Genomic DNA, 22,281 nt, shown 5'->3' with positions numbered 1-22,281 from the left:
CCCAATCCTGAGAACAACGGCGCAAGATCGGACCAGGACGGTCTTCTTCTTCAGGACTTCTGAATCCTTGTTATAAAATAGACCGGGTTCATTTTTTAGACCCCTGATCCTATGGACAACGGCGCAAGACCGGACCAGGACGGTCTTTCTGCCCGACTTCAGAACCCTTGCTATAAAATGGACAGCGTGTTACGAGTCACAACACAAATTTGTCGCGGCTTCATTTATCTCCTTTTCCAGATTCCTGCTTATCCGCCGCCTCTGATCTCCGCTCATGGCGACTGCCGATTCCGTCTTCGCCAACGGCAGTCCCTTCAAGGACCCGTCCCCTGGCCGCCTTGCCTCTGTATACAGCGATGTGCAGACCAACCGCCTCAACCATCCTCTTCCTCTTCCTTCAGTCCTCAAGTCTCCCTTCAAGCTCCTCGATGGCCCCAATAGCTCCGCCGCCGGAAACCCAGGTACCTACTTGACCATTTCACAGCATCATCTAGATCTGATAGATGGATGGAGGTTTACTTGCATTTTTGATGAATTTTCCTTTTTTGGACGTTAATGTCGTCAACTTTGGTGATTGTAGACGAGATCGCCAAGTTATTTCCTAACCTATTTGGTCAGCCATCAGCAAAGCTGGTGCCGGCCGACTCGGACCCTTCGGATTTGCCCTCAAGCCTGAAGATTGGGGTTGTATTGTCTGGTGGCCAGGCTCCAGGCGGACACAATGTGATATCTGGGATATTTGGTGAGCCACTATTTCATTAACATCTCTGAGTTGTGCTTGATCTTACTTATTCTTGATCGAGGGTTTGTTGTTTTATTTTTTTTCATCGCCAAGTATTATATTGTGATGAATTTTTCCTTTTGTTAGATTTCTTACAAGAAAAGGCAAAGGACAGCATCGTCTATGGGTTTAAAGGAGGTCCGGCAGGGATTATGAAGTGCAAGTATGTGGTGCTGACTCCACAGTTCATTTATCCTTACAGAAACCAGGTTTATAATTTTCCATCACAACCAGAAAATTTTCACTGAAAGCTATACTCTATGTCAATTATAGTCATTGTTTATCATTTATGTACCGGAGTAAATATAGGGAATATCAACACTAAGGCCTGTCTTTCCTACAAGGGGTAGAAAGGCAGGGAAAAGAGGTGCCCCTATGGAAAGAAAGTGGATAGAAGCAATCGTCCGTCATGCCCTTTACTTGAGGAGAAAGAAATAAAACATTTTCCCACCATTTCCTTGGAAGGACAGAAGGAAGGGATTTGGAAAATTAATTTTACAGCAACTTGAAAAAAAAAAAAATAATCAGATAAACAGAAAAGTTTTTAGTTTTAAATAGCTTCATCTTCAATCTCTTTCCATCCAATTTTGGTGAAGCAATCGAGGAAGAGAAGAAGTTTCTCTCCCTCTTTCTCTCTTTTCTTTTCTATTTATTCTCAGGGAAACTGCACAAAATATTTCTCTACCTTTTTCTCCCTATCCCTATTTCTCTCTCTGTCCCTAACCTTTTCTCCCTCAAGGAAGCACAACCAACTAGATGATCAACATTGTGCAATTGGGCCTCTAAGTCCATGTTCTTAAATTAAGAACTACATATGAAACCACAACCTGTTTAAGAGAAAAAAGTTGGAGGCTTCATCAGACTGAGAACCATTTTGAAGAAAGTTAAGTAAATAACATGCTGTTTAGTAAGGTGACTACAGTTTTATGAAATATGCAAAAAGACTGGGTTTGTTATTTCATGAAATTCATTTACTATCACCATCCTTGCAGAGGCTTATAAAGTAATTATTCTTTACTGTTGAGATGTTGTCATGTGAACATAACTCTTGATAGCACTTTAATGGCTAAGCACATGCTTTAAGTTAGGATTATTTCAATCCTTGCCCTTGTGCTCACTGAAGATGATCAAGAGCCAAGTTATGTTGTCAATAATGACATTCCCAAAGTGATTGGAAAAACTTCTGAGATTATGTTTGTTCCCTTTTGAATAGGGTGGATTTGACATGATATGTAGTGGAAGGGACAAGATTGAAACTCCAGAACAGGCACTTCTCTTATCCTTTTCTTTTTTCCGAGAATCACTAGTTATGGTTGCCAAATAGAATAAGTTTTATTTCCCCATATTGTTGTTTTATGATATAACATTTGGTTCCCTTACCTCATCAGCTTAAGCAAGCTGAAGATACTGTCACGAAACTTGATTTGGATGGACTTGTTGTCATTGGTGGAGATGATTCCAACACTAATGCATGCATGCTTGCTGAAAATTTTAGGTTGAACTTTGAAACAGAATTCGCAAAGCTACTACTATATTCATTCTGATGTTATTGTTGATAATTAATGACCCTGTATCACTCTTGAACCTCACTTATGGATAGGCAAAAGAAAATTAAAACTCGGGTTATTGGATGCCCCAAAACAATTGATGGAGATTTGAAGTGCAAGGAGGTTCCAGCAAGTTTTGGATTTGATACAGCTTGCAAGGTGAAAATTTTGTTTTTAGTTGCCTCCCTTTTACATGTCTTTGGTATAGTTGGCATCTATGGATCACACTATCTAAGTCATGCAACATGTTAAATTGTTTATGTAATCTATTCTATATGCAATTTCAAAGATTTGGATCATATAGAATATTGTGATTGCTACCAAAATCTTGCATAATGGGACTTTGACAGATTCATGATTTTGTAGCATTGTGTTGCAAAAATTTGTAACTTGTTTGTGCTCGTCTATTTCCTTATCCATATTTGTCATCATAAAATTTATATATTCAATGTCTAGTGGCATGTATGATACTCTATTTCATATGAAAATTTCCACCAGTAACCTGTTTTAGCAGGGTTATTTATGTTGCAAACTTTAAGTTATATTTTTGATAATTCTTATCTCCTTTGCCAAGTTTCTTACACTGCATGATTTCTTTTGCAACATTTTCTCTGAATTTATTTCTTGTTTTGCAGATCTACTCTGAAATGATTGGAAATGTAATGATAGATGCTCGTTCAACTGGAAAATATTACCACTGTAAGCTCGTAAATTTCTTACAATAAATTGATACTAAATAGTTTTCCAACTGACATGGTTAAGAACCAATGGAGCTTTCCTTAATCCAAGATATTTGATAATTATTTATCTGTTGCCTGTTGCTTCTAGATTATGCTAATGCATTGTGGAAAGTTAGTTTTGCACTAAAACCTATAAACCAAGGTTTAAAATTTCGTGCCATATTGGACGGCATGGGCGAAAGATTTTGTTCCGCCCATCGACCAGCACAACGTGGACATTGGCATGTAAGTTGCAGCCGCCGCGGAGGCGCTGCATGAGCCTCGCGGTTGCTAGGGAGACCTCGCGGCCATCGCAGAGACTTTGCTCGAGCTTGAGTTTTTTTTTTTTCAATTTATTTTTTTTCTTTTTATAGGCAGTTTTTTTTTTTCAATTTTACTGTTTTACTGTTAATTTTTTTGTTTTTTAATGATTAATTCTTTCTTCCTCTTAATTCTTTCTCCTTCTTCCCTATATTTTAATTTTTTTTTGTTTTTTTCTTATTCCTTTTCTCCTTAACTACATAGGAAATAATTTCCTCCTTAAACTATTTAAAATAAATTAAATATACTCGATCCTAATTATTACATCTAAACTTTAATTAATTCGAAATTAATTTTCACTCAATTCTAATTTTTAAAATATTAGTTTAACCTATTTATAATAATCAAATATTATAATAATATTTTTTTAATTAATATATTTTATATTAAAAAAAGTAATGAAACTGTATTGGCATTGCATGATACGATACTAAAATCGATTATTCTGTTCATGAATTAAAATTTTGATATGGCTCGAAATTTTAAACCATGCTATAAACCCACCAAACAGAGGTGTAATTCACTTCCTGTACAATGGCAGGATGGGTTGAATTTCTTTTCCATTGCTATCCCATTAATTGCATCACAAAACTAATAAAGCAAAACTTTGATAAGGGACTGCATTGTATGATCTCTAGTCTAGTGCTGAAACAGCATGTAGAGAGGAGATAAATAATTTCTGTAGCATTTGAGAACCAACAAATTCTAGTTGTTTGTGTGTGCTTCTTTATCACTTAACATCAAGTAACAATGCTCTAGTTATGTCCCAGTGCAAACCTGTTAACTAAGAATGTATGCACCTAAGCTAAGTCTGGTGCTTTTGATATTTGTCACAAATATTCTTCATCTGCGCTTATTTATGTTCTAATTTATGCTACCTTAATCTTTTTTGCTCTTCTATTGACTTTTATTTTTATAGTTGTAAGGTTGATGGGCCGTGCTGCTTCTCACATAACTTTGGAATGTGCTTTGCAAACACATCCTAACATTGCGATCATTGGCGAAGAGGTGATTTTCTAATTTAATGTTGGAATTTGTTGTGGAGGATTTGTATGACAATCAATGTATTCTCATGTATTCATTGTTATTTTTGGACATGTCATAATCTGGTTCATTAACCTGTAAATTATTTCATGCTATTATTTTCCATTTCTAAAGGTGATCAAGAGTTGCCTGCGTTATTTAAGTTGGGGTAAGTGCTTCCATAGGGTTTAAATTTCAGTAGTGTGTTGGCAAGGCAATTTTTGCCTCAAGGACAATTATTACTGTTGAATTAAATTGAACTTGCCTAAACATGTACCTGTGGAATTTGGGGCTGGATATTTACATGGAAAGCTAAATTATCTATATTTCCACCGCCCATCAAATTTGAAAGATGCTCTCTTTGAAAGCTTAGAGCAAAATGTAAGTCTGCTAAACAGAAAAGGCTTAACAGTGTAGAAACTGAATTAAACGATCTTATTGTTATTACTACTGGCACAATATTTTTGATGTACTACAAATTTTGCTTCATCACTATACCAATTATCTCCTGTGGCTTCACTGTCTTTTCTATTTATAGGTGGCCGTCAAGAAGCAAACACTGAAAAATGTTACAGATTTCATTACTGACATTATCTGCAAGCGTGCAGAACTTGGATACAATTATGGTGTCATACTTATTCCAGAAGGACTGATAGACTTTATTCCTGAGGTATGTTCTTTTCTCATTTTTTGTCTTCTTTCGTCTTTTGTTGAAAGTTAGTAAATAAGTATTTCATTGATTTCAGGTTCAACAACTTATTGCTGAACTAAATGAAATCCTAGCTCATGAGGTAGTTGACAGTATGGGGTTGTGGAAAAACAAACTGCAACACCAGTCGAAAGTTCTCTTTGAATTCTTGCCTCAGGCAATCCAAGAGCAACTGTTGCTAGAAAGAGATCCACATGGAAATGTACAGGTGATGCCAAGTACTTAGAGAAGTTGGTGATTGTCTTAGGGATACTTTGATAAGATGTTGGCTAGTCATTTTGTTAATGGCTCTTATATGCTGTCTCAGGTTGCCAAAATTGAAACTGAGAAAATGCTCATCTCCATGGTTGAAACTGAGTTGCAGAAGAGAAAATCACTGGGTAAATATGCTGGAAACTTTAAGGGACAGTCCCACTTTTTTGGGTAAGAATTTGTTGATTCAAAATGTTCACATTGGTTCTCCTTGCGCATGTATATTTTTTATTAATTTTGATCAAGTTCTTAGCTTAAGGACTAACATCATGTTAATCTTTCTCCTTTTAACCTAAGCATTAATGTTTAGAAACATTGGATTTTTGCATTTAGGCATGCAAAGACTGAGGATTAAGGTCTGGAATTTTGGGACTTATAATAGTGCTTTCTTTCAGTGGCTTACTTTTTTATTTCTAAACCATCATATCATTTCCCCCCTTTTTTGCCATATAGTTTCAATTTTGGGATATACATTTGCAGATATGAGGGAAGATGTGGCTTGCCTACAAATTTTGATGCTTCCTACTGCTATGCATTGGGTTATGCTGCAGGAGCTCTGTTACATTCTGGAAAGACAGGCCTCATTTCCTCAGTTTGTTACCTTCATCATTTACTATAATTATGAAGAATTTATGTTGGATTTCTAGTCATTGTTATTCTTCATGCATTAAATTTGCTCACATATTGATATCTGTCCATATTGTATGTTCACACTAAAATAAACATTGTCTAGACATGCCTGCACATGTGATCAGTCATGGATAACAGTTTCAGACATACTTCAGTTGAATAGGAAAAGAATTGTAAACCATTGTTTTCTCACTTGATTGTCTGTTCACTTATTTGACATTTCATATGATCTCTTATTGCATGATCACTTAATGTTGTTAGCTTCTTGTTATTTTCTATAGAGACACAAATGGATCCATGGGTTAGGATAACATACCTTTGTTGGGTTGAGAGAATGCGGGATCTCGTAAGAGGCAAAGAGAACGCCAATATGGTTGCTCCTGGAGAAGGATAAAATAGAAGATGGGAGAAAAGAGAGAGGGAATTATTTTGAGATTGAACTTGCTTGCTATCATTGTTGAGATTTCATATATAGATGACTAAATGTTTGGTCCGAGTCCTTAAACTTGGCCTACAAGTCTGTTTACTTGGACCAGTCCAAATAGCCCCTTGTAGAATAAACCGTTCCTAGTATGTTGTGGAAATACAAGGCTTGAACATCTGCTATGCAAAATTTTCTGTTTTTCTAGATTTTAGTAATTATTTTTATTTGGCTTGATACCTTTAGGTTGGCAACTTAAGCGCTCCTGTTGAAGAATGGACTGTCGGAGGAACTGCATTGACTTCATTGATGGATGTAGAAAGGAGGCATGGTACGTTTTTTTGCCTTTGCAAAGGCTCTGCATGCAATTCTGTTAGTCTTTTTTCATTTCCAAGTTTTGTTAAGGTTTTTTTCTTAAGCAGCTGTCTTACATTTTAATAAGCGACTAAGATTAGTAGTAAAATGTCCATACAGGTCTCTTACATGATTTGCTGTTATTCTTGGCTTGTGATGATAATGGAGTTTTCTTTTTGTGTGTGTTTTTATTATATTAAGTTAATCCTAAATTTGGTATGAAGAAACTTCACCCTTATATAATCTTGTTATCTCTAGCGATTAAATGGGTGTGTTTCCAACATGTTGGGAAAGTAAAAAAAGTGGAGTATAGAAAACAAACATTATTGGGAAAAAATAAAAGAAATCAATCCACAATTTGTGTTTTCTAAATAAGTGGTTTAGGCAGCTGCCTAAGTAGTAGTAAAGGGGGAGCATATAGTAAACAGACAGGGTTCCTTTTAGATGGATCTTCTAAAAAGCGCCCATGTGGGCAGTTCGAGCAGGTTTAGCTTTTTCTTGTCTTTTCCTAAAAATAATTTATCTTAGAAGTTGGTTCTTTGCAGCATGGCACTAATTAATTTACTTGATTGTTTTATTATATTTGTGTCATCTCTTTTCTTGTGTCAATTTGGGTTTGAGTTTTAAGTTTACTTGAACTTGTATAATTGAATGGTTGAATATACATTATTATATACATATTGGCTTTGTTGCGTTATGTGTTTTCTTGCAAGTTGCAACGGTAAAGACTTCCTACCAGAAGCCCCTCCATGTGTTTGCCTCTGTATAATGTGTTTTGTTATTATTATGTATTTACCAATTATCACTTTTTGATTGATATTCTTAATAATAATTTATTTATTAACATTATTTTAGTGTTAACCGCATAGTGATATGTTGTGAGCATACCAGCTTCCCTTGGGTTTCCTTGGAGGGAAAGGAAAAAGGAAACCAGGAAGTAAACTTTATTTTCTAAATATATCAAAATAAAAACAAACCAAATAAAATAAATGTTTATCTTTTCTTTTGTGGTGTAACAATTAGGTATTCATTTAGTACAATCTCTAGGACCCAAACACGTTTGAGTTCATTGAGGCATCTTTGTGTGATACCCTTTCAGTGTGCTCTGTATACTTTCTTTATGCATGTAGAAGATAGATGGACAAGCCCTCTGACTTCTCAGCAATCTGCCAACTATGTCGAGCTGCTACAGTTTAATAATTAACATCCACTATTTGCCATTGATCATTACTATTTTTCTATTTGCTTAAATATAGTTTTGATGGTTTGTAACAATAAACAGAGCAACAAAACAAGATTTTTTTTATGAATAAATACTTTAGTATCAGTATAAAATTACAATGATGTAATAGTAATAAAACCATAATTTCCCATGAACAACTTGGATCTGATTGAAATAAAATTTTAATCAGAAAGGTCTTTTCTAAGGGACAGTGTGTGCTTGTTCAGACAATAAGCTGTTCCGTTGAGCTATGACCTGTAAAGGGGACACTTAAAAATTATTGCTGTGGCATATTTCTTTCTCATAGAGTCATGAATTCCTTCCAGGTAAATTCAAGCCAGTGATCAAGAAGGCTATGGTGGAACTTGATGGTAATTAATTTTGTTTGGTGTTTGTGTGTGTGTTTTTAACTCTTAATTCAGTCTATTTGAAGGTGTGTATGAATAATTCTTTAGGTGCCCCATTTAAAAAGTTTGCAGCGATGCGAGACGAGTGGGCTCTCAAGAACAGATACATCAGCCCTGGTATCATCTCAATTTTTAGATGTTTTTTCTCTTCTTCTGTTTCTGTATCTTTTTACCTTCGAATAATATCCTTTCTTTACTCGTACTTGTTTTGTTTAGGCCCCATTCAGTTTATTGGCCCAGGTTCTAACGATGTCAATCACACCCTGCTCCTGGAACTTGGAGCCCAGGCTTAAGGTAAGATTGTAGTGAGACCGGATTTTAACTTTTGTTTAATCCTTAAGCGAAGAGAAATTTGATATTCCCATGTCTGTCCGCTCGCTGTGTTTTTGAAAATAAGAGTGAACCAGAGATGCTTCCGAGTGTTGCATGTATAATTTGAGTATTCATCAAATGAAACTCAATTTCTCAAGAATTTATTGCATGAACTTTGTATCGCAACCAACTTATTTGGTGCGCCACCATGTTTATATGGTCATTTCATGCATTCGTTTCAATGTGCTCATTGCGTTGCACTTTGAGGGCGAGCTTCTTTGAAAAGTTTAATTGGTTGAAAAATACGATAGTAGGAAACTCCCTATCATTGACATAGAGGTAGGTTTGGGTAAAACAGATGATGAGAATTTTGCTATTTGGCTACTTTAATCAGGTCACTATATTTTTAACGTTATTAGTACCAAGAAGTTTTCTTGACATGCGCCCTCATGCACATGTGCAAATTCTACCAAGTTTGTACTATAGATCTCGTCCTTAGAATTATATATCGGTAGTTTGCCTTCTCTTATTTTATTTTATCAATATTTCCGTTTTTCATCATGGTAATTGAATTATCGATATACTACCTCATGCTATTGCCTGTCGCACAGCACAAAATGTCCCAAACATTAGTCTCACCTTCTAAGGTTGTAGAAGTAATTGACCGTCCAAAAACCTTAAGTCAAGTGCCACTTAGCCATTGGTGGGTTAATTTTATTAAATTCCACCTAAACTTGGCCCTTTTATATTGCCTTTGTATTGATTCTTTTCTTCAACTCTTGTTTAAATTATCCCTTTGCTGCTCTATACATCTGTCCCACATTAGTTATTCTCTCTCAGATCGTGCTCTTTGGAACACTATTTGCAGAGCTTGATGCTCCAAATCTCTTCTAGTATTAATTACTTGATCTTCTTTTAATCTTTCATCAGTGGCTCCTGCATTAACTCTGATGTTCATTTATAACAAAGAACACACATTCATATATGTTTGACTATTGCAATTACTCCATTCTTTGCTGTTTGCTCTAACCCAACCTAGTTCTTTATTGGGACTTCTCGTTTCAACTTTCATTACAGTAAGATTCTTCTTTGAGTTTGTATTTTCCTGTTCCACACTTGTCTTAACTCTTTAGACTTTTGATCTCATTTTTGCAATTTGTTCATGTTCAAGGACGACTGATTCAATTGAACTTGTCTTGATATCTTTTCCACCTCTTCCTTGTTGTCCCTTTTCCACGTCTAGCTAAACTCACTTCGCATCAACTTGATCGAATGGCGAGTTGCTTCTCTCGAGTCTTGTTTATCCAATTCTAGCAAAGATCAAGGCATGCCTTAAAGGAAGCTTATTTTAAAGCATCGAGCACAACAATGTGTAGATTTTTCTTCACTATCGTATAAGATTCTTTCTTTCTTGTTTTTTTTTTTTTGTTTCATGTCTCTTTTGAAGATAACTGAGTCCAAATATAATCCTCCTCCAAAATGTCTCACTATCTTTTAAGAGTTTCTTGATGTTGCTCTTTACTTTTCTATTCCCTTTTTGATCATCCATTAGCTAAATTTTTAAAACTTGTAGTGACTCAATTTATCCCAACTCTTGGCACATAATGGCCTTTTTTTTTTGTAAATAAACAATTTTGTCACGCATACAGTTGGAGCTTCTACCCAGGTTACCTCACCATGGTCCATCGGGCTAAGTTGGAAAAGTCTTTTATTATTTAGATTTATATATAATTTTTTATAAATAATAATTGATAAAATATAATTAAAATTTTATAAAATTTAAACAAGAATGAGAACGACAAATGAATTCTTATAAATCATTCATGAAATACGATATAAGAGTTCGCTTGAAGATAATGATGCAATTGACTATTACTTAACTTTTAATTTTTTCAGAAGTATTTTTGAAATTCTTGGGCAGAGTCTTAAAATATTTGATGGAGGATTTTCTTCATTATTTGACCAATTGACTTTATCCTCAATAATATAATTGCATGTTGTGTAAAATAATACATATATACATGATTTCCTTCAAATTATCCTTGTACTAAAATTGTCTTGGATCTTTGATCATTGTCCATTGAGATTGGAGCATCTCAAATGCCAACTTGACATCCTTTCTCGCAACCTTGTATCATTCCTTAAACATCTTGCTCTTGGGATCCTGAGGGCTTGAAAAGTTCTTGACGAAAATAGCCCATTCTGAGTAGATCCAATCGGTTATTTGATCTTTTTTTAATTTTTTTTTAATTTTTATAAATTATTGTTTGCTTTGTGTTTTCCAATCTCATTCTCTGGAAAATAAGAAATCATTTTCTAAGAAAATAGAAAATAATAAAATATTATTTTCTGTGGAAAATGAAAACTGTGGTTGGCAAATAAAAAATGCGAAAACGCGACTACAATAATGCCGCACCCCCTAACCCTGATCGCACAACTCCTTTTCTCCACTGCCTTCGCCTCCGGTCCCTCCCTCCACCTCTCCTATCGCCCCAACAAACCTTCCGCCCCCTTTGCCCTCATCCTTAAGATCGGCCTTAGCGCCCTCGGCCACCCCGATAAAGGAGCCCCCTCTTCCATGGCCGTTGAGGTTGGCCTCCTCGCTTGCCCCGGAGGAGCTGGCCCAGTCTTCTCTGTGCGCTTCAAACCTCAAATCAGGGACTTCGCCATCAAAAAGACCATCACTTCTGTGACAGCCGCCGCCATCTCGGCGAAGCCAACCCCGAACGGCGACGGATTCGAGGCGCCAATTGCGGAGAATCACTTCGAGAAGAAATCAAATGGTTTTTTCTCCAAGGACGACGTCGCGGAGGGGATTCATGGACTTGTCTCTAGGTATGAAGTCACCACGAGCACCGTTCTCCTGATACGGGCGCATACCACCCTCAAGTTCAAGTGGGGGCTGACAATATCGCCGGAGCTCCGCGCCGCGATCGGCGGAAGAACGGCCAACGACATTTCGCTCAACAAATTGCCGCTCCTAGTGATGAGCAAGATCTCGATCGAGCACGGGAGCGCAAGTGGCAGTACCCGCGAAGAACAAGACATCGAATCGCAGGAGAGAAGTTCGTCGGTGAGGAGAGAGTTGGAGTCCATGCAGGCAGAGAACGTGGCGCTGAGGAAGGCGGTGGAGGAGCTATGGAACGAGGTCCGGTGTTGGAAGTCAGTGGCACCGGTTGTTGGAAGAGGAGGAGACAGCGAGAAGAATAGAACTAGGAATCCAAGTACATCGGTTGAAAACGCGAGAGAGGAGCTGAAGAAGGCGTCGACCATGGGATCCGCTGGTGCTGGGAGAAGCCCTTCGCCGTAGGTTGCAATGACTTTACAGTGACATAGTTTTGTCTCTTTGTTCCCCCGTATACATAGTAAATAATTGATGGAATTGATAAAAATAAAATAAAGAAAAGGTTTTGTTATAATATAATTTTCTCATGTATGTAACTTAAATTTATTGTTCATTGAGGCATAAGGAAATGCCTATAGATGAAAGAAAAAAAAATAACCTGAGCATCAGAACCGAACATGAATGCCTCCTCCCTCCTCTCCTCCAGAGAGAGAGAGAGAGAGAGAGAGGTTAGGGAGAAGATGGTATTTCTATTAAAAAAATTATTTTATTTATAATTTTTTATATTAATAAATCAAACGTATTTTTTATTTTTTTTAAAAAAAATAAAAAATAGTATATCATACCAAACATATTTTCTATTTTCTAAAAATTAAATAAAAAAATAAAAAAACAGAAATAAAAAAAAAAATAAAAAAATCAAACCAAACCCTCCCTTAACAACCAATTAAAGTAACTGAGATCGCGGAAGGAGGTCCTATTGATATATCAAGAAAATTTGAATAATGTAAAGTTAGAGAAAATGATGATGAAAAAAAATGGAGGAGAATGGGAGGAGCGGAGTAGTAGTCCTCCCTCTTAGATTTCCACTTCTTTTTTGCAATAAGGAGAACAAGTAGATTTGATCAAAAGTGAAAGTCTCCTTAGATTTCCACTTCTTTTTTGCAATAATGAATACACGTAGTTATTTGATCAATAAAAGTCTCCCTCTTAGATCTCCACCTTTATTTTGCAATAAAAGTGAGTTTAGAAATGTTACTTGTATCGAATGAAAGTCATGTTGAATTCAATGCCTTTATAAATATATAATAATTTATTTATCATACATTTAGATTAATTTTTTATTTTTAATTAATATATTTTATATTTAAAAAATATCAAAACTATATTAACATAGTGTGATACGGTACTAAAACTGTATCATTTGATAATAAATCAAAATTCCAATGTGATTCAAGATTTTAAATTATGGACTCACTCCAATCCGACATGAAATAGACCATAACCAACATGGCATGACAACAGTTGTACCCAAGGGCAGAGCCATATTGCAAGCTACCTGGGTTGTAGCTCGAAGGGCCGACGATGCCAAGAAAAAATAAAACTCAGATTTATAGGCAGAAAAGGAAAATTTGGAAAAAATGAGAAAGGTAGCTCAGGGTGTGGACATCGGCATCGGTACTCATAGCCCACAACTTGAGATCAACCAGAGTAAATTATCTCGAGACAGCTCTGCCATTAGTTGTACCATGTCGGATCTAGCCTTGGCCGTGCCACAGGTCAAGCTGGGTAGAGGCAACTTAGCCCATGTGTCGGTTGGACACGGCACGAGAGTAGGCCATGTGTGACTTGACATGGAATCAAGTCGAGCATGCATGGGAGTCAGCTCGAAAAGATTCTAAAAGTTTTCCTATAAATACCCCTAATTAAATCGCACCCGTCCCACATCCAAACAACTCTCAAACTCTCATTCTCATACCCTCAAGTTTTAACTCATTCCCTCGTTCTCTAACATCACACTCTCTCACTTTTTTTCATTAATCTTTATAATTTTATTATTTATTTTATAATAATCTCTCTCTTTAATATTCATATACAAGTCATATCACTACTCCGTCAACACATTTCTTTATATCAAGATAAAATTTCTATTTTAATTTTTAGTAATATAAATAAATAAATAATAATAATACTTTAAATTTTTTAATAGGATATAATCTAATGGATATTCATGGTTCTGGTGGTTGTGAGCCTTGCGATTCTAATGTTGGACAACTTAACTCTGGTGTTAATTAAATATGTTAGATCATGGATCTTAGGTCCACAAATATGAATTTCAAAGAATTTCACACCATACCCTTAGGGATATCAAACAAATTCCGCCTAATACATGGATCAGTGTCCACCAATGCCTCAAGTTTCTAACCAACAAGTTGGCATGAGGGCAAGGCTATGACTAAGACTACTATTATCAAGAAAGCGAACACTACCAACCGACTCAACCGCATCCTCACCTTTGAGATTCGAACCTTAAATGCTTAATTAACCGTTATCTAACCGCTGCACCAAAACCCCGAGGGCATCTTTATCCCATCTCAAAGCTATAAATAAAATAATTTTAAAGCAATTTATAAAGATGTTACACAAATTATAAATGCAATTGCATTTACCCAATCATTACTCTTTAGGACACGAGATTTAAAAAAATATTATAGAAATGTAAATGTTGAATGTAAATAAAAAGCATTTCCAATGATGTATCACATATGTGGAGCTCGACCTATCTTATGCTTAGAGCGGTCATACTATTTAAGAAACAATTAAAGATTTTTAACGAATCAATTAAAGATTTCCAACTAACCAATTAACAATAAGGATTGACATCAGAAGAACGTCTATAAGATTAGCACGGGATCTTGACATCAAGATCAACTCTCGACAAAGCCAATCCAAATGATACAACATGTCCAACTCAAGCATGACAGACCTCCAACCAAACCACCCTGCCTGGATGAGAAGTATAAGGTCAAACTACGTTTATCTTAATCACAAACATAATCAACTCAAGTGGAAGAAGAGACGGTCAAGTTCGAATCACATAGTATACATGAGAATTAAACCTATGCATGATCCACGTTGGAAACAAGCAATAGATGAGAAGATTTTCATTCTTCTATCATGAGGGACATGGAGACTTGCCCATCCTCTATTGATGCTCATACTGTATCCTAATGGTAGATATTCACAATCAAGCATCTTCCAAATAATCAAATTGATAGTTAAAAAGTAAGACTAGTTTTAAGACATGATCACCTATAGCTAATCCCAACTCAATCTATATATTGTTCTCCTTGACCATAAATCAAAGTTGATGCATCTTTGGATAGACATCTGGAATGTCTTTCTCAATGACAATATGATATCAGACGGGATAATAATTATTCTACGGACAGTATTGAGTCTATTGGTTTCAAATAATCAAATTGATAGTTAAAAAGTAAGACTAGTTTTAAGACATGATTACCTATAGCTCATCCCAACTCAATCTATATATTGTTCTCCTTGACCATAAATCAAAGTTGATGCATCTTTGGATAGACATCTGGAATGTCTTTCTCAATAACAACATGATATCAGACGGGATAACGATTATTCTAATTAAAGGCAATATTGAATCTGTTGGTTCGATTACGAACGTCAAAAATAATTTTCTAAAAACCGTTGATTCGAAAGAATACCAAAAAAAAAAAAAAATAAATGACACTATCAAAAATGTTATTAATCCAAAAAGCTTCTTTTAAACATTAATTAAATAGACATTTATGTATATCAAAAATTCTAAGATGCAAAAGAAAAAATTCTAACAGAAAAGAAAAATATCTTAATAGATTTAAAATACTAAAAACTCTAAACAGACTCAAAATACTAAAAATACAAAAGATAGAAATGATAAAAAATACTCTAATTATCAAAAAATTTTAAAATTATTAAACATAATAAAAAGATCCAAGAATCCTCCTGCATCAAGCATCACGGGTTGAAAAAAACTCGTCCTTAAATTTAGAATAGCATCAAGTGGTAGTTATAGGAAGAAGATCCTAGAGCCCGTCCACGTTACCTTTCGGAGTTCCAAAATAGTATTAAGTAATTTTTAGCATTAACGAGTTCCAAAATAGATTCGTAACATTAATTTGGTGTCACTCTTTTCAAGTTCCAAAATAGATTCGTAACATTAATTTGGTGGCAAGTTGACAGGAGCTTGTCCACGTTACCTTTCGGAGTTCCAAAATAGTATTAAGTAATTTTTAGCATTAACGAGTTCCAAAATAGATTCGTAACATTAATTTGGTGGCACTCTTTTCGAGTTCCAAAATAGATTCGTAACATTAATTTGGTTGCAGGTTGATAGGAGCCTGCCCACGTTACCTTTCGAAGTTCCAAAATAGTATTAAGTTAACAAATTTAAAATAGATTCATAACATTAATTTGGTGGCATTGTTTTTGAGTTCCAAAATAGATTCATAACATTAATTTGGTGGCAGATTGACAGGAGCCCATCCACGTTACCTTTCGGAGTTCCAAAATAGTATTAAGTAATTTTCAGAATTAACGAGTTCCAAAATAAATTCGTAACATTAATTTTATGGCACCCTTTTTGAGTTCCAAAATAGATTCATAACATTAATTTGGTGGCAGGTTGACATGAGCCCGTCCACATTACCTTTTGAAGTTCCAAAATAGTATTAAGTAATTTTCAGCATTAACGATTTCCAAAATAGATTTGTAACATTAATTTGGTGGCATTATTTTCGAGATCCAAAATAGAATTGTAATATTAATTTGGTGGCAGGTTGATAGGAGCCCGTCCACGTTACCTTTCGGAGTTCCAAAATAGTATTAAGTAATTTTCAATATTAACGAGTTCCAAAATAGATTCATAATTAACATTAATTTGGTGGCACTCTTTAGGAGTCCGTCCACGTTACCTTTCGGAGTTCCAAATAGTTTCAAGCAGGTTAATAGGAGCCCATCCACATTACCTTTTGTAGTTTCAAAATAGTATTAAGTAATTTTCAGCATTAACGAATTCCAAAATAGATTCATAACATTAATTTGGTGGCACTCTTTTCGAGCTCCAAAATAGATTCGTAACATTAATTTGATGGCAGGTTGACAGGAGTCCATCCATGTTATCTTTCGGAATTCTAAATTACTATTAATGAGTTTCAAAACAGATTCGTAACATTAATTTGGTGACAGGTTGACAGGAGCCCATCCACGTTATCTTTCGAAGTCCGTCCATGTTTTCTTTTCTTTTTTTTGATTTGTACTTTCTTAGCTTGGATAGGGAAGAGTACACTTTTAAATCATTTGTTTGGCGCCAATTTTAAGAATGATGTAGGAGGAAGGTAACTTTGCGAATATTAATTTTAAAATTTTATTTATCTATGTTTTAACTTTTTTATGCTAAGTGGATCTCCTTTCTTTAGCTCGTTGGGTGACAAAGGCATTTGGTTGGCAAAGTCCACCAGCATGACAACCTTTACAGTGGTCATGGATTTGCAGAGTATCATTGGAAAAGTGAGTGCATAAGTTAGTATATTTGTTTATATATGCATGATGAACTTATTGTATTTTGATGCAATCCTAAGTACTAAATTCATACTATTTGGTACTAATTAATTACATAGGATAAATTAGAAAAAAGTTAGGTTGCTAAGAAAAAAAATAAGATTGACGAAGACTATCTTTTTAGTTATCTCAAATTTTAAATATTTACTTTCATTTGTTTACTTATTTGTTCAAAATTTTTGAGAAAGTAAGGATTTCGTTGTTTTTTCATGAACTAATGCCTTCATGCACCTCTTTTGTGTTTACCATTGAGATCCTAAATCTTTTAAATTATATAGTACGTTCAATCTTTGCTTTATTGACAGTGTATCCATTTATTTTTCATTTTTGTTTCAATTTTCTGATTTTTTTTAGCTAGCTCCGACTTTTTAATCTTGTTCACATGATTCTCATTCTCAGGATGGTAATAGATTCGAAAAGCAAGGTATCATTTTTGCTCTAGTAGTTTCAGATATTGTGCTGATAAATATGTGAGTATGTAGATGTAGTAGGTGTACTATTTCTCTTTAAAATCCTTGAGTTCAAAATGTAGATGTAACAACTAATCTTTTGACTAGAATCTCCCTATAACATAGGTGGTCTCATAATATTGAAACAAAAAAATGCTAAGTATGCTCCTCCTCAGCACAATATTTTAGGTATTTTATATTCTTTTATTGATTTATCTTCGTGTAATTATGTAGTATGCTAATGTTTCTTAAGTATGATTTTTTATTATTTTTTTCAATAATAAGCAATGCTGCATTTGTCTAGCCAACGCAAAACCAAAATAACATTGCTCTTCGTCGTACGAGATGCAACAGATGTAATTAGTTATTTCAATTATAATTTTATTTTTATTACTTCTGTTTAAATTTTTGTTGATATCAAATTTAATTTATGTTCAGGTACCCTTAAATTTTTTTGAGAATATGTTGGCAGTGGATATTCAAAAGGTACATGCTCTTTTCACTATTATAATATCATACACCTATTTCATTAATATGTTCATTGCATTGCAGATTTGAGATAGTATAGTCAAACCAACTAATGAAACAAGTTTGTCAACTGATTTTTTCGATGTAAGTCAAAATCGATATTTTCTTACTCAGAGCTAACATTTAATATAAAATTAATATTCCGTATTTTTTCAGATCGAGGTGGTGGCTCTTGAAAATTTCGAATAGGAAAAAGAGTTATTTGAAAAACAGGTTTGTAACTTAAATATTGACACAGATTGTATGAATTTTATTCGAAGCCAATTACGTATAATTTCTATATGTATACAATTGAGAAAGAATAAAGAACTTAAGATAATTTAATTCTTCTAGATTTTAAGATTATATAAAAAATTTAATAGTGACAATACTAACATAGAACAAAATTTTATTGCTTTCCTAACTGAGTTGATTGACATTATAATGTAGATTTAAGACTTACAAAGTATTTTCCCTTTAATGTTAAGTTTTATTGTAATGTATGATAGGTTGCAAAGTTAAGAATATTTTGTTATTCTATCGTCTTTGATCAACTTGTTGGTAATCACAAAGGTGTTTATCCAGTTTCAATATTTTCAAGTAGTACGCGAGAGATTTGGAAGCTTATCATGGATGATAAGCCTCTTAAATTTGATGATTTTAAGGTAATAATCATATTGCTTTAATAATTACTTGATCTAGATATAATCATATCTTTGGTGTTTTGTAGGCAATAATCTTTCATGAATATTGCAAAAGAATTGCTGATGAAAAATACTTATCCTTTTGCAACGATAAGGTGAGCTTTGACCCTTAAAAATTTGTTTATTTAGTTTTAATTTTTTAAAATATAATTATTGAAAATTAAAAAAATCATATCATTTAACTCTAATCAACAATACTAAATATTTATCATTTTAAATTTGTTATAGGAATGACTCAATGTTCAAATGTTAGCTCCAAATGAGATAATTAAAAATTTTGGATTAGAAGTTTCTAGGATTCTTAAGAAGTATCTCACTGAGTAAGTTTTTTCCCCTTAAATATATAGCCCTAGTATTGAAATGTAAAAGTAAAAAATATATAATTCTTAAAAAATACATAATTGTTAAATTTAATAATTATTTTTTTCATGTAGTTATGATATACAAGTTTGTTTCTTGGACAATTCTATTGGAGCAGATTTGAAGGAGGGTTTGAAAAGCATATTTTCTATGGTATTATTTTTCTTATTTTAATATAGATTAAATATTTGATGGTTGATAATAAATAGTGAATGTTTTTTAATTTAGCTAATTGAAATCATAAAATCGATTATCTACTTTTACGTAATCTAACAACATAATATTTTAAAATTAAAATTTAATGATTAATTTGAATGTGCATATTTTCTATGGTATTATTTTTTTTATTTTAATATAGATGTGGTAGAATCTATATGTTTGTATTTCTTTTTTGTTTGTTCATTGATATTTCTTAATCTTTTCGGGAGATAATGAAGACTTAACTATGACACGCTATATACGTGACGAAGTTGTTATGGAGTTTAAAAATAATTTTGGTAAGGAAATTGAGAAAAAGAATGAAGAAGAGTATCCTATTAATCTCATAATGAGTTCTATTCACTATTCCATACAAGAGTTTGACAGAAAATGTAAAGGTATACTCTCAAGTTCAAATTTATTTAATATTTAAAGGTGAACTTCAAAGGTATCTTTTGATATAAATTATAATTTTATTATCTTGTTTGAATTGTAGATGTTGTCATTGAAGAAGTAAAGTTCGACCCTTCAATAGTCCGTGATGAGCTTTTTAGCTCTATTCACAATCATGTTGCTTTCGTTTGTTAGAGAAAAGAGGTATGTAAATTTGAAAATTATAATGTTTACTGTTTCATAGTTTACAGAGTTATTATCTTTTATGTTAAGAGTTTGTATAATAATATTTTTAATTAATAATTTTAACAAATCATTAAATATTTTAGATTAGAAATCATCATAACATCACTATGAATGCAGAATAACCTCCACCACAATGTCATGTGATAGAATATTGATATCTCTTGATAGAATAATATAAACATACAAATAAAGTTGAGTAATTTAATGTAGTTGGTTCAAGTCTATAACCGTAAGAGAATTGAAATTTATAGAATTTGAGCAAATTAAAAATACAACGAAAGTTGAATAAGTTAATGATTGCACTTCAAGAGATCTTTTAATATTCAAGTCATGAGGGCTTAGGCCCAAAGTGGACAATATCATGCCATTGTGGAGATATTTTAATTCCATCCGGACCAACAAGTGGTATCAGAGCGAGTCTCGCTCTTCACCGGACTAACCGCCGGATGAGCCATGATCCAGATCTAACCATGTGATTTGAATCTTAAAATAAAGGAAGTGGGTGCTCCCGTGTCTGAATCAAGAGGACTAGACACCAGGTGAAAGTCCTAGTAGGTCGGGTGGACCGAGGGACAAAAAGTCCTAATTGCGACTAGGTGAAAGTCTTAGTAAGTCGGGTGGACCGAGGGGCAAAAAGTCCTAGTTGCGGCTAGGTGAAAAAGTCCTGGTGGGTCGAGGATTCAGGGGGGGCCTGTGGTCCTTTGTTTGAGGGGGGGATTGTTGGGTTGCAAGGGTGCAAACATAGTCCCACATCTAAAGTACATGGAAAAGATCATGGGGTTAAAAGGATGGAAAGTATCTCCATTGGTATGAGACCTTTTGGGGAGAGCCCAAGAGCAAAGTCATGAGGGCTTAGACCCAAAGTGGACAATATCATACCATTATGGAGATATTTTAATTCCATCTGAACCAACACATAAGTCTATAACTGTAAGAGAATTGAAATTTATAGAATTTGAGCAAATTAAAAATACAACGAAAGTTGAATAAGTTAATGATTGCACTTCAAGAGATCTCTTAATATTCATTTGAATTCTCTAGAAAAAAATCCAAAAACTTCACTTATAGCTCTCCTTGAATTCTAGAAAAATTTTATGAATAAAATTATTTTCTTTCTATAAAATTTTTGATCTCCCACAACTTATTAATAAATCATCCTATGGTGGCTTAGGTGTCAAAACACTCAATTGAGAAATTTACCTCTCCAGTTGTTATCATGTAAAACTATAATGATAATCTTTAAAAAGAAAAAATATATATAATAAAGCTTATTTACACTTGGGTTATAGCCAAATATATTGAGCTCATTATGTTGTCAAACTAGCATAACAAACATCATTAATATTTTCTTATTTCAACAAAATCAATAATTTTATTTTTCCACAAACTAAGATAAGTTAAGGATCACATCTAATTTTTTTTCAAGATAATATACTTTTTTTTTTCATCTGCTAATCATTATAGAATATATAATTTGATTATAAAACACCTCAAATTTTACATTTCTTTTTTCAAAATGTCTCTTGAAATTGTTAGATGGTCAAAAAGATTTTAGTGTTTCAAACTCTTATCATTTTTCCTCCTAAACATCAACACAAGTGATATATGTGACACATCTTCATCCCTACCATGCAACTATTTCATTAACAGTGTAAACAATTAAGGAGTAAAACTGCAAGTGTTTAAAAACATTGGAGAGTAATTTGATAATTTTTGAGACTTTAGAGGTAATTTTGAAAAAGAAGGTAAATCAAAAATAAAATAAATTTTTTCTCAAATTTATTAAGTCGCCCATTGTGTTTTTTTGTTGGTGTTGCGTTATTGTTTGTAGTACATGTTTACATCCAGTTTCATGTTTCAGAAATCACATGGACATGCCAACTTTTATTCAAAGGTGATGGTTGCTATTTTTGACAATAAAACTGCATAGAAGTGAGTAAAAATTTGATTAAATCGAATAAATCGATCAAACTAATCAAATTTAAAAATTTTGATTTGATTATTTCAAAATTTCAATTATTTCTCTTTAAAAATCTATTAATTTGGTTAATTTGGTTTGATTTCAATTTTAATATTTCTTATTTGATTAAACTGAATAAACTAAATTAATCAAAATAAAAAAATAATTTATAAATTTCATAAGTAAATTTATAAATTAATTAATTATAAATTTTTCATAATATTTAAAAAATTTAGTTATTTCGGTTAATTTAGATGAAAACTGAATTAATTGATATTTTATCAGTTTGG

The 22,281-nt window shown here is 33.5% G+C and overlaps 2 protein-coding genes across 2 annotated transcripts; both read left to right on the top strand.

Moving 5' to 3' along the window:
- The first annotated feature begins 219 nt into the window (after window positions 1-219).
- On the top strand, window positions 220-8,940 carry LOC141832080 (pyrophosphate--fructose 6-phosphate 1-phosphotransferase subunit beta-like). The gene is made up of 16 exons (XM_074719559.1): window positions 220-461; window positions 581-742; window positions 869-990; window positions 1,995-2,048; window positions 2,170-2,276; window positions 2,382-2,487; window positions 2,964-3,027; window positions 4,288-4,376; window positions 4,930-5,061; window positions 5,138-5,308; window positions 5,408-5,523; window positions 5,833-5,944; window positions 6,650-6,734; window positions 8,306-8,350; window positions 8,435-8,503; window positions 8,603-8,940. The coding sequence occupies exons 1-16, from the start codon at window positions 275-277 to the stop codon at window positions 8,677-8,679; spliced, it is 1,698 nt and encodes a 565-aa protein (XP_074575660.1). The 5' UTR covers window positions 220-274; the 3' UTR covers window positions 8,680-8,940.
- A 2,165-nt stretch (window positions 8,941-11,105) lies between these two features.
- LOC141831749 (uncharacterized) lies at window positions 11,106-12,008 on the top strand. Its single transcript, XM_074719153.1, has one exon. It carries the CDS (start codon window positions 11,106-11,108, stop codon window positions 12,006-12,008), a length of 903 nt encoding a protein of 300 aa, XP_074575254.1.
- The last annotated feature ends 10,273 nt before the right edge of the window (window positions 12,009-22,281 follow it).

Source organism: Curcuma longa, chromosome 7 (genome assembly GCF_044706935.1).
Source record: "Curcuma longa cultivar G26 ecotype Majalengka, Jawa Barat chromosome 7, ITB_CL_G26_1.1, whole genome shotgun sequence".
Classification (NCBI taxonomy): Eukaryota; Viridiplantae; Streptophyta; class Magnoliopsida; order Zingiberales; family Zingiberaceae; genus Curcuma; species Curcuma longa.
This window is presented reverse-complemented; position numbering and strand designations above follow the sequence as displayed.

Excerpts from the sequence above, each read along its gene's own strand:
- LOC141831749 (XM_074719153.1), top strand. The coding sequence starts at position 11,106 with ATGCCGCACCCCCTAACCCTGATCGCACAACTCCTTTTCTCCACTGCC.
- LOC141832080 (XM_074719559.1), top strand. The coding sequence starts at position 275 with ATGGCGACTGCCGATTCCGTCTTCGCCAACGGCAGTCCCTTCAAGGAC. Across the intron at positions 2,049-2,169 it reads AGATTGAAACTCCAGAACAG|CTTAAGCAAGCTGAAGATAC; the intron begins GCACTTCTCTTA and ends TTACCTCATCAG. Across the intron at positions 4,377-4,929 it reads TTGCGATCATTGGCGAAGAG|GTGGCCGTCAAGAAGCAAAC; the intron begins GTGATTTTCTAA and ends TTCTATTTATAG.